The sequence below is a fragment of the Lutra lutra genome, chromosome 9 (assembly GCF_902655055.1).
Source record: "Lutra lutra chromosome 9, mLutLut1.2, whole genome shotgun sequence".
Lineage (NCBI taxonomy): Eukaryota > Metazoa > Chordata > Mammalia > Carnivora > Mustelidae > Lutra > Lutra lutra.
Window position 1 is genome coordinate 114,181,927 of NC_062286.1, and position 12,517 is coordinate 114,194,443.

Genomic DNA, 12,517 nt, shown 5'->3' on the forward strand with positions numbered 1-12,517 from the left:
ACAAGGCCTCTCTCGTCATCTGCTGCCCCCTCCAGGCCTGCCCCATACACACAGATGATTCACAGATAGGCCCCAACACACCACTGGAATTACACAGAAATGAAAACATCATGGTAAGTCAGGCAAGCCATTCCTAATTTTGATTCGTGGCTCAAGTCTGTCGGCTGGTAAAGTGTCATCTTCTCTGAGTCTGAACCTTAGAATGTTTTAATAGAAGATCCATTTATCTGCTAGTTACTATCACCAGACTAGGAGCTGCTACAATTTAGCGAATGTCTATTATCTGCCAAATACTGTGCTGGGAGAAGCAGGGGCATAAAGATGAATGAAGCGGAGGCCAGGAACCCACTGGCAAGGGGATGACAAAACAGCCCCACTGCTTTTCAGATGAAAGCATCAAGAGGGACTCACTAGAAAACCTCAGGGTTTTCCTCACTGAGGAAGTATAGCCTACAATTTAAGGTGACACTTAAAATCAATATGGGTGTCAGTCTATACTATCACATGTTCTCACAGGGAAATCATGTTTATCACTAAATTGCAGCTGAGTGATTCCTTTAAAAAGTTGTCACCTTTTCCCAATATCTAAGTAACTGAATTTTGCCCATTCCTCCTTCATGACATCGTCAAGACATGCTGTTGGCTCAGCTTTTCTAATCCCACATCTCCATCTCATCTTGCATCATAACAACAGAAATTCTGAAAGCCGGGGGAGTCCTAACATAATGTAGGCATTGTCGCATTTCAGAAGTTTCAGGATTGTTAAGGCTCAGAATTTTAGAAGGTGAAATAGACAACACTCACAACAGCTGAAACAAAATGGGAAAAATTAAGAATATGACTAGGCTGTTTAACAAATCACCAATCTATCTTTCTTTCTTTAAGATTTTACTTTTAAGGGCGCCTGGGTGGCTCACTGGGTTAAGCCGCTGCCTTCGGCTCAGGTCATGATCTCGGAGTCCTGGGATCGAGCCCCGCATCAGGCTCTCTGCTCAGCAGGGAGCCTGCTTCCTCCTCTCTCTCTGCCTGCCTCTCTGCCTGCTTGTGATCTCTCTGTCAAATAAAGAAATAAAATCTTTAAAAAAAAAAAAAAAAAAGATTTTACTTTTAAGTAACCTCTACACCCAATATAGGGCTCAAGATCACAACCCTGGGATCAAGAATTTTTACGTGCTCCGCCGACTGAGCTGGCTAGGTGCCCCAACAGATCACAGATCTTTAAGGTACACTGTGAGGAACGGGCAGAGTGGCCATTCTGGATTCCCCTTCTCCAGGGGCAGATTTAGTTAACTCGGGCCAGGCATTTTTGAGTGACACAACAAAAATGTAGTACAGACTTCAGAATATCAAAGATTGCGTATTTATCTGCAGGAAGCTTCATAACTTGCCCATCTCTGTTCCTCTATCCTATCCATCTGAAATGCCCTCTCTTCTTTTTTTAACCCCTCCTTCCCACTCAGATCTGACAAAGAGAAACCTGACAACCCAAGCACGACAACAACAGTGAACAGCGGGGGGCGTGAGACCGTACCACAAGACCTCCTGTTGTCCCGTGCATGCAGACCGCACCAAACAGAGCATACTCCTGCATGCTAACAAACTGGGCATCAGAAGTAATTCAAATCCACATCAGACATTTTAAATATAAATCAGGAAATTCAGACGTACGTAGCTCTGCAACAAACTAATGGGCTGAGGGAATCCCGAAAATAATATGTAAGTCGGATTCCACTTTCTCATGTTCAACTCCATTTCCATCGCTACACTACACATACACATTACACACAAGAGAAGAGAAGCAAGCACTTCTTCAGTTAATTACCTGTTGTGTAAGACTGCGGAATGGCCAAATCTGTTGACATCATGGTGGAGATCAGGTCTGGGAAGCACTGACCAGCGGTCACAAGCTAGGAGTAAGAAAAACACATTTCAGAAGGAGCTGCTCTTCACAATCAGTAGGAACTGGCATCTTCTTTTGGGAGAAGACTGCAATAAGCACAACCTCATAAAATGTATTTCTCGGTTTTTTTTTTTTTTTTTTTAAAGTGGGTATTTTTATTTATTTGTACTTAAACCTATCCACCAACCAGCCAAACTGGTACTATTATCATACGTTAAAATACAAAACATCTTTCTACAGAATTAACAGTTCTAGTAAAACCTCACAAGGGGCAGAGGAAATCAATGAAGCACATTGTAGTTTTACCCTTCACCATTAAAAACTAAGGTTGTTAACAAGAAAGATAATAATCTCAGAAGATACCATTATCCTTCATCACATGTCTTTCTATCTTTACTTCCTATTCTTGAGGTTAGATTCTAGAGCCTGAAGATAGTCACAGTAGGACTGTATCCAGTTAGCTACAGCCAGAAACACCTGTTCCATGTTGTGCACAGCCAACGCTACTGAGAGCTTTGACTCCAATCGTACCCCCTCAATAGATACAGTAAGAATAATGGGAAATACAATATTAAGGCAAAGATACAGGACTCTAAAAAACAAAGCCTAGGAGACGTGAAACAGCCACAGCCATCGCCCAAACCAAGATCGAGTAATACTCGTCGTCACACATCTTCAGGCTGGATGTTCACAGAGTAATTTGGGAACAAATCCATGATTTGCTGGGTACTAAAATACTTAGCGGACTGCTGTATTACACTATAGCTTTCCCCAGAAGTTTCTAAGAGGGACTCCAAATCGCTGACAGAATTTTGCTGGAACTGGATCTGGGGCTGCAGGGATTCCTCTCCACAACTGTGGAGCTGGCTGTTCCAAGCTTGGGGGCACCAGGTCTGACTGGTCCAGGAGTGGTTGCTCCAAGACTGGCTGTTCCAGGAGTGGTTGCTCCAAGATTGGCTATTCCAGGTCTGGTTGCTCCAATTCGGGTTATTCCAGGTCTGGCTGCTCCATATTGGAAGGTTTCCGGAAGTGTTCATCAGGTTTCCCTGGTGGTAGGAGTACAAGGCTGGGTATTCCATGGCTGCTGTGCTATTCTGAGTCACACTCTTGCTCTCCTTTGGCCAGTGGTTTTTCTGCCACCTCTTACATTTCATTCTCTGGTTCTGGAACCAGGTCTTCACCTGCTTATAGCTAAGGTTCAGAATGTTGGAAAGTTCTTGCATCTGCTGAAGGCTGAGGTATTTCTGCCTCTGAAATCGATCATTGAGGACATAGAGTTGGGTCTGAGAGAACACGGTCCTGATCTTCTGTTTCTTGCCCTGGGCTGTGTCTTCCTTCCTCCCCGTTCTCTCCTCTGCAGAAGTGGGCGGTAGTTTCACCTTGGGACTGGTGGAGGAATCGGGGCTGTCCTGAACAAGCAGATCCACGGAGGAAGGAAGAGGAGAGACGGTCTCCGCGGGGGGCGTCTCAGCAGATGACATTTGTAGGGACGCGTAATTTCCTTCAGGCCTGCAAACCTCAGGCATTGGAGAAGAGTCCCTAGACCCGGGCGTTCTGGGGCCAGGCGGGCACTGGGGCGGAGCTGGTTCCGCACTCATGTTGGGGAGTTGAGGGTAGAGAGGGGAAAGAGCAAGATTGTAAGGAAGGCTCAGGCTTCTGGATCCAGGTGGAAGAGCCGAGAGGAATAGGAAGACGTCCAGGTGTAAAAGTATGAGAAAGACAGGATGAAGGGGGTCACCCCCGAAAGGGCAAGAGCCAAGCAGCCCAATGGAGTCCTCGGTTTTTCTTAATCAAGTCATTATTGCTGAGGTTAAATGGGGCAACGGCGGAACAGCGTGGCATGGAAGAAGGGTGTAGGATAATACGGCAATTCTAATTCGTGAATGCATCCAACACCCATGATGCTCACTCACTCTGTTGCCCATCAAGTTTACCCACCAGAACACTTCCTAACTCGGGTAAATTTTGTATTTTTCAAAATTTATGTAAGTAAAACATGTGCCCTCCATAATTATTTTCCACTCCATATTGATTTGCCCAAACTCAGTAGCTAAAATAGGAAAATACAGGTGGAGAATGAAAACTAAATAAATAGATAAATATATAAAAAATTCAAACTTCAAGTCCTTTCCTAGAACCCCTAGCATCTACTGATTTTCCTTTGTCCTGACCCATGACAGCAATTCTTCTCTGGACCTTTTTTCATCCAACCGGCATGGCAGAACCCTGCCAACCTCACTCACACCCCTTCTCTGAAACAGTCATATTTTCATGCTCACTAAGCAAGTGCTCTTCTACTCGATCCAGACCTTCATTCAACCTTACCAACAACAGTTTTCGCATCCTTCTCCCCAGCCTAGACTCTGTGGCCGTCTTCTTCACACAGAGAAGAGGCCATCAGCCCTCAAAGCTTCCTGCCTACCCACCTTGCTTCTCAAAAACCACACAGTGACAGGGACTCTTTCTTCCTGTCTCAACTGGCTTTTACCACAGCATTTAAATGTGCCCAAGGAGACACTCAACTACACCTTCTCTTCCTACAGAGAAGTGGGGCTTTTTCTTTTTTTACTCTAGTCAACCTTTATGGTATACCTCTTCCATGACTGCAATCTGGATTACTCCTCCCTGTCTAGAAGCTAACAAATAACATCTTTTGTTGCGAAATCCAAAAGGCTCTCCAGTCCTTGTCTTCCTTGAGTCCTCTGTAGCCACTGTTAACAGCTCCCTCACAGGTCACCCATCTTGCCTCATGTTCCTCCTGCTTCTCTAACAGGCGTCCATCCATTCTGACTCTCTGCTCATCCCTGATGACCCATGCTCCCTAGAGGCTCATACCTGCCTAATCTCTGTATGGGTCGGTCCCACGGTCATCTCCAGATGAACATGCCCCCAAACCCATTGTATTCCCTTCCTCGCAACCCAGCCCCTCTCCTTCTGCTTCCAACCTGGTAAAAAGCACCGTCTACCACGGCCACACCAGGTACCTGGCAATAAGGATGCGTTTGCCTCTCTCAAAACACACCCAAACAATCCTCAAGTTCCCAGCAGTTCTCAAACCCATCTCTCTTGAACCTCACTGCCACTTCAACAGCCTTGGCTCCAACCCTCCTCAGGATTTTGCAACAGCCTCCTAACTCCTCTCCTGCCCCTTCCCAACCACTCACCACAATGCCACAGAGATCTTCCTAAGACGCAAATACGATTCCATCAGCTCTTATGTAAGATTCTTCAAAAAGCCCAAGTTCCTTAGCATGGCATAACAAGTCTCTCAAGATCTGACTAATCTGCTAGCTGCTGGCTTCTCTAGTTCTGCCGGAAGCCGTTCCTCCCTGATGTGCAGCTGATACAGCCCAAACTCTGATATTCAGAGGCCCCTGGTATGTGGCAGAGTCTCTTTTTGCCACTGTGTCTCTGTACATGGGCTGTTGCGTAACTTCACTTAGCTGACTTCCTCGGGACCCAGACCCTCCTTAAGAAGGCCTTCCCTGATCATAACCCATTTCCTCCTGCGTTAGGGCATGCCCAGAGATGCTCTCACATATTCCTCTCAAAGCAAGTAACACCCTGAATTGCAATTATATTGTCTGCTCAGTTTTCTGCCTCCCCCACTGTGAGGCCAAGCACTGTAATTTACTCATCTTACAGTCCCCGAGCTCAGTAGCAGGCACATAAACATCTGTTAAAAAAGAACATCTGATGATTACTTAAACAAGAGAACAGCTAGTATTTGTTTTGCGTGAACAAATACTGCCCTCTTCTGGTCAAGTATACTACCACACCAAAAAACGTTTAAATTCCATGTCAAAGTATGACTTCAAAAATGTGTAAAACCCATCTTTTAGGGAATGTGATAAAGCTATTAGTCAGACCAACTTAACGCAATGCTGGTGGTCACAACTACATAAGACTATTATATAAAGCATTCGTTTGTAACATAGAAGAGGCTGGTCACCCCAACTCACCTTCAAAAATTAACATTCAACCAATTAATGGGAGTGTTTCACATAACAGAACTTAATATAGAAAAATATATTAAAAACTTAAATAAGAAATATAAAAAAGAACTTAATATAGAAGTAATGCTTTTTTTAAATACATGTATAATATTTGTCACATGAATACAAAAAATACCATTTGGACTCTTTCAAACGGCCCAATTTTAACTGGAGATATTTTTCAGTTTCTTTTAAAATGCTGCTTACAGGGGCACCTGGGTGGTGCAGATGGTTAAGCATCCGACTCTTGATTTTGAAAATGGTCATGATCACAGGGTCATAAGATCAAGCTGTGCACTGTGCTCTGTGCTGGGTGTGGAGCCTGCTTAAGATACTCTTTTCTCCCCTCCATCCCCCACTACTGCTCTGTCTCTAAAAAAAAAGAAAATGCTGCTCATAGATAAAAAAGATTTTTGAAACTAAAATGGCTTTGGGAAACTTACCAATGTCATAAGCCATAAAATCTGAAGAGAAGCATTTGGCACCATGGCTCATGGATGTGTCGTTGTGTGTGTTTCCTCCAAACACCAGCATGGTTCCACTCACTATCACAGCTGTGTGTAAGTAACGGAAAAATCGGCTGTCCTTAAGAATGGTCCTTTTGAGTTTATTTAAAAATAATAAATACAAGGTTAGTTTTTTAGAATATTTATCATCTATTTGCTAATGCAAACACAACCATTTTCTTAACTTCAGATCCAAATGTGCAAATACTTCTAGATTTACCCCTATATATGTTACTTTGTCAACAATAAATAAATATGTAATCTTAAAGGCCTATGAAAATTTTGACAAAACATATTAAGAGTCTTAAAACTGTTCCTACCTTATGACCCTATAATTCCAGTTTCTGGGTAGAAATCACATCAAATACAGATGAAAGCTTACATATAATGCCTTAATAATAAGACAACAACTAGAAACCAAAAATTCCAACAGCTCAGTCTCAGTACACCCACATGACAGCAATTACACCGCCACTAAAAATGACAGACATTTTAACGATAGACTGTAAATGGGTATCCATAGCTGGTCTCAAATACAAAAAGAAAGAAGAGAAACCACTGCTTTATATAATGACACTATTTTATAACTCAAATTTGCTGTACATTAAAATTAGCACACTTCATATATAGTTCAATTTATAACAGAGGGAGGAGAGTTCTAACTCAGGTCCTGAAACCCCTCTATTTGATGATTTCATGCAATGATGCCAGTAACTAAGCCCAAGGATGACACTTTAGTCATCAAGGTTAAGAAATGGATATATTTTACTTAATTACAGCAATGTGCATACATTACAGCTTTGCAGAACAATCTATTCCTCAGGATTTCGAAGAGCGAAAATTTTATAGAGGTATTGAGGATATGAAAATTGAAAGAACAGTCAAAAAAGTCAAGTGTTTTCTAATCAATCTCCTATAAAATTATAGAATAATGCTATAAAATAAATACTCGGTACATTATTACCTTCTGCTTCTTTCCCAATTTCTCTATATACAATGCTGAAGAGAATTATCTGCTAGGCCTAGAACAAAAATAGAGCCCAATATTTTCCCAACAATTGCTAGAATTCACACCTTAGAGTAAAAGCTCAAGAAAAAGCACCCACCACATCTGGGTGTCCACATCGTATCTGTAGAGATCATCTGCGAGGCGGTACTTATTGGCACTGAAAGCCTTGTAGCCCCCATGAACATAAAGGGCCTTGGTCCTATGGTCATAGACACTGCTATGACCATAGCCCCCTTGGACAAGGGCACCATTCGTTTGTAATACACTCCACGTGTTCTTAGCTGGAAGAGGAAAACAGTTAAAGGCAAACATTGCAGGCTCCTCCTCTCTAATACTTAAAATGACCAACTAGTTTAAAATAAGAGATTTCAGGAAGCTTGATATGTATACATTTCTTTAATCTTTTTGTTTTTAAAGGAAGGCCATCTAAAACTTGTAACAAAGCCAGGTGGCCAAACATCAATCTGTTAAATGTTCTGATGTTCTACTATATCATGTTGGAAAATAATTACATTAAATTTAAAAGACTCGGATTTCCCTCAATTGAACACTTAATACCCTGCGACCTTCAGTGACCAATACGCAGATGTGCTTTATGGACCTACTTTCCCAAACTATCAATTACAGGTGGTGCTCCCATACCACCACAACAGATATAATAAAATTTAACCAATGGAAAGATTACACATTAAGGGGAAACCACAGTCCATTAAACCAATCTCTAAAGGGTCGTCTAATTTTTTTCTTCAGAATATTGGTTGTTCCAAACCACTTTTATTTATTTATTTTCAACACCGAAAGCATTTAGTGTCATCTTTGGCTCCTCACCAAACTGATGGCAAGGAACATAGATGACATAATAGCAGCAATAATCTGAATTTTACTGGGAACACAGCCACATTAACTGCATTTCGAGGTAAAGAACTAGGGTCAAAGTTAGGTGGAATCTTGTTCAACCATCATAATAATAAGGGTAGAGATTTTTAATTTGACATTCCAAAAAGATCCACTGGAAAAAATACACCTACCCAAGTCATATTCCTGTACATTGCTTATATATCCATAGAGAGGGCAATGACCAAAGATGACCAGCATGACCACTCGGCCAGTTTTCAATGTGACCATGTGTGCCGAGTGCCCGACCACTGCATACTGCTCCTTGGCTTTCGGGGTCAACAACACCCATGACTCATTATGAATATGGAACACTCTCAACTCATTGGTCACGTTCCCTGTTGAATCAATTTTTCCTCCATACATGTAAATTTTATCCTATGGGAAAAAATGCAAACAAAATTCTAAAAAAAAGCATCAAAAGCATCAAACACGAGAAAGAAAAGAAGTTCAAAACCTCAGTGTTATTCTTAGCTGAAGAAGTACTAGTGAAATTATTAGGAAAGGAATGAAAGGAACAACATAAAATAAAACATCATATCCTGTATGTCCAACACTTCACCACTGTTCTTGGATTTCCTCACAGGAGATCTCTTATGGTATAAAATGGCTTGGAAAAATAAAGTTGAAGAGTTCCTCATCCTCCCATAAGCCACAAAAACAAGGAAATGAAAGTGATTATTCAGTTATATTGCAATGTGGCTATTCTTGGCTAAACTTCCTAATTAACATGAAAGCTAACTGACACAGTATTAATTTTTAGCCATTTAGTACAACAACTGTAATAGCCCAGTACTACTCGAATCCATTAAAATCTCTCAGGTTAAACTGGTTTCAACTTTAATTTCCACTTACAACTTAGCCTATTATATACAACCCCCCCTCCAAAAAAACCCCAGAAAGATTCCCCCTACCTAAAAACCAAAACTGAAGTCAAAATGAGAGAGACAGAGAAGAGAATGGTGGTTGCCAGGGGCTGGAGGGGAGGAGGGATGTGGGAAGTTATTATTTCACAGGCTCAGTGGTGTAGTTTTACAAGATGAAGAGTCACAAAGCTGGATGGTGGTGATAGTTACACATTAGGGATGTCTTTAATACCACTGAACTGTACACTTAAAAATGGTTAAGATAGTAAATTTTATATTATGTGTATTTTACCACAGCAAAGAAGATTAACGACAAAACCCCAACACTATGTAGCTTTTCAATTACATGATATAATAAGGCAAGTGTGGAAGACCGGAATTTCTAGCGTGTACAGAGGGGAGACATCTTACCTTGTATAATGCTAAAGAATGGCCATATCTGACAACCACATTGTTCACAGAACGATTCAGGGTAAGCCACTCCCTAGAAGCAAGGTCATACCTACAAAACAAACAGATTATATTTTTACCCAAATGACAAAGCAGAGTATCTTATGCTCTTCTACTTGTGATAATCATGCAGTTTGGAGATGCTCATTAAATATGCCGTGCCCGTAAGGAACCTCTCCAAACAAACCAACCTAACAGCTGAGTCCACGAGGCAAGTCAGAACTTGAGGCGGGGGGGTGGGCTGCACAACCCGGGGACAAGGGAAACCAAAGCTATTGGAAGTTTCTAATACTCCCTGGAAACCTCTCCTACACACAGTCTAAGTCACTTGCAAGTTGCGTTACACAGAAGGGGCATTTACTGCTGTAACTTCTCTTTCGTTTAGTCATGTGAAATTGAAGACAGGTACTGAAAATGAATGATGATTAAGTAAAAGAAAATTCCTAACTTTCCCTTTTCTTTATCTGACTTTTTAAAAAAGATTTTATTTATTCGACAGAGAGAGAGAGATCACAAGTAGGCAGAGAGGCTGGCGGGCCGGAGGGTGGGGGGAGGAGCAGGCTCCCTGCTGAGCAGAGAGCCTGATGTGGGGCTTGATCCCAGGACCCTGAGACCATGATCTGAGCCAAAGGCAGAGGCTTAACCCACTGAGCCACCCAGGCACTCCTAACTGATTTTTTTAAAGTCATATTTTCAAGAAAACTAGGCTATCATGGCATTAAACATTAAGTTAACATCATTCCAGACATTTTTTCATGTATATATACAAATAGAATACATTGACAATATACATTTATACAAAGGGGATCATCCTCTAGATACTTTTAATAAACAGTGTTAATTTTATATAATTTAATAGAAAAAAGAAATCAAAGGGAAACCAATGCTATTGTTCTACTCTAAATGTTATTTTTTCTAAGTTTTCCTGAATAATCCAAGTTTGTTTTATCATGAAAAACATTATTATGTGAACAAGAAGATGTAAGAAAATCTTATTATCAACATAATAAGCAAAAAAGAATACAAATAAATGTCCATCAATAGAAAATGGATTAATAAATTGTAGTATAGCTATCTAATAGAATTATAGAGTGAAAAATAAATATACCTGAACACCTTCTCAACATAAGTCTCAAAACAATTTAAGCTAAAAAAATCAAACTGCAGGATACTGTTTCTTTAATGATTAAAAACAGTTAATTTATTAATTCTATATATGTTCATATATACTAAAAGTGTAAAGATATGTATGTGAACAAACACCAAAAAATCTGGATATTGGTTATCTTTGAGACTGGGGTGGAACATGCAGGGGTCTTTAATTATATTAGCAATGTCTTATTTCCTAACTTAGGTGGTGTATGCATTAGGATTCATTATTATTCTCTGAACCTTTCCTTTTGACTTAAAGATTTTATGCATGATCTAAAACAAAATGGTGACATTTACTGAATATGAATGCTACATTAATACCAGCTATGATTTGATGTATTATTTCAATATTCCACATTTTTAAAAACACATGAATAATTATTTAGAAGTTGGATTCACTTTAGTTTTTAAGTTACATACAAAATTAAGTTAATTTTGGACAGAATCCATTAACTTCCCACCTTGAAAGTTGAAAACTTTAGCATTCACATTTCCTCCCATTTCTTCTCCCAATTTTTGTCAAATAATTTTTACACTGTCCAGGTTTGCGTACTCACATCCCACTCGATAACTGTGATTTCATACTTCTTTAGTACTGGGCCTTTCTTTTAGGTGAAGCAATCTCCTCACCATCCTCTTACCACAACTTCTCCTTGAGTCTTTAATTCTTACTTGGCCAGACTTTGTTGCCAAGTGGTTATTTTCTAGAGGAGCTCCTATGTGTTCCTTTCCCTAAATTATCTGGTGTTTAAGAATATCTGCTTGCTCACTTTAGAGCTGAATGACATCTTGGCTGGTATAGTATCTCGGGTCATCCTTTCTTGCCGTCAGAACTTTGCAGATGCTGCTCCCTTGAAATAATACTGGTAGTGAATGCTGCGATGGAGAAGCCCAAGGCCATTCTGATTTTTCCTGTTTTATGTGGTCTGTTTTTCTGTTTGGGAGCCTGAAGAACTCTGTCACTCCCATTCTCTCTCGTCCTCCCATTCTCTCCCTCCTCTCTTCTCTCTCTCTCACTACCTTTTAAAGTCACAATATTATATTTTACTTAGGTAGAAATAACTAAAATCCAAACAGGCTAATGTCTTTACAAAATGGACTACGTAGCACTATAATACTTCTATGGACCTCTGGCTGTGGAAGGGCTCTCCTGAGGACTAGCATGGCTTCTGAAAATACATAAGACACCTAATGGTCAAGCCAGAGGCCTGTCTCTATAAAGTTGAAAGAGAGGAAAGAAACAGTGGGAGCCCAAATCTCTAGATGACTTAATCCCCCTCTCTTTCAAGTGACACAGAGGGTGCTCAATCTGTATCTTAATGCATTTTGCTCCTCCTAGTCAATGACAGTTTAGCTCAAGAGCTTATCAGAGACACTAAGACACTGGCAGGTTCAATAACCCGGCACAGATGAACTGCCAAAAGATCTTACATTAACAGGTTGTGACTCTTTTCACAACCCAGAGAAGCAAACACAAGTTAAGATAAATATTGATGCAATAAAACATAAGAAATTCTAAGCACTAAATAAATTCTTCTGGGAGCTCAGTCCAAGATAACAGAATACTGAACAACTAGTTCTAAGACGTGGATAAGCAGATAAGCAAAGACAAACTTCAGGAACTCAGTAACAGGTGTCTTCCAGAGCTGCAGCCATCTCTCTCCCAAACTCCTCCTTGCTGGTTGGTCTCATGATGACCATGATGACACGGGGCACACACTCCACCACCCACAATGGCCTGGTAT

General features: G+C 40.7%; 2 protein-coding genes across 4 annotated transcripts in view; both read right to left on the bottom strand.

Moving 5' to 3' along the window:
* ATRN (attractin) overlaps window positions 1–12,517 on the bottom strand; it is a 155,171-nt gene that overhangs the window by 80,053 nt on the left and 62,601 nt on the right. For all 3 annotated transcript variants that reach the window (XM_047744160.1, XM_047744162.1, XM_047744161.1), the window contains exons 7-11: window positions 9,582–9,672; window positions 8,439–8,682; window positions 7,508–7,691; window positions 6,339–6,493; window positions 1,823–1,907 (exon numbers count right to left, since the gene is read on the bottom strand). In XM_047744160.1, the coding sequence (XP_047600116.1) occupies window positions 1,823–1,907; window positions 6,339–6,493; window positions 7,508–7,691; window positions 8,439–8,682; window positions 9,582–9,672 (759 nt within the window). The remainder of the gene's footprint in view (window positions 1–1,822; window positions 1,908–6,338; window positions 6,494–7,507; window positions 7,692–8,438; window positions 8,683–9,581; window positions 9,673–12,517) is intronic.
* Window positions 2,314–3,498, bottom strand: LOC125108399 (homeobox protein NANOG-like). Its single transcript, XM_047744163.1, has one exon. It carries the CDS (start codon window positions 3,496–3,498, stop codon window positions 2,566–2,568), a length of 933 nt encoding a protein of 310 aa, XP_047600119.1. The 3' UTR covers window positions 2,314–2,565.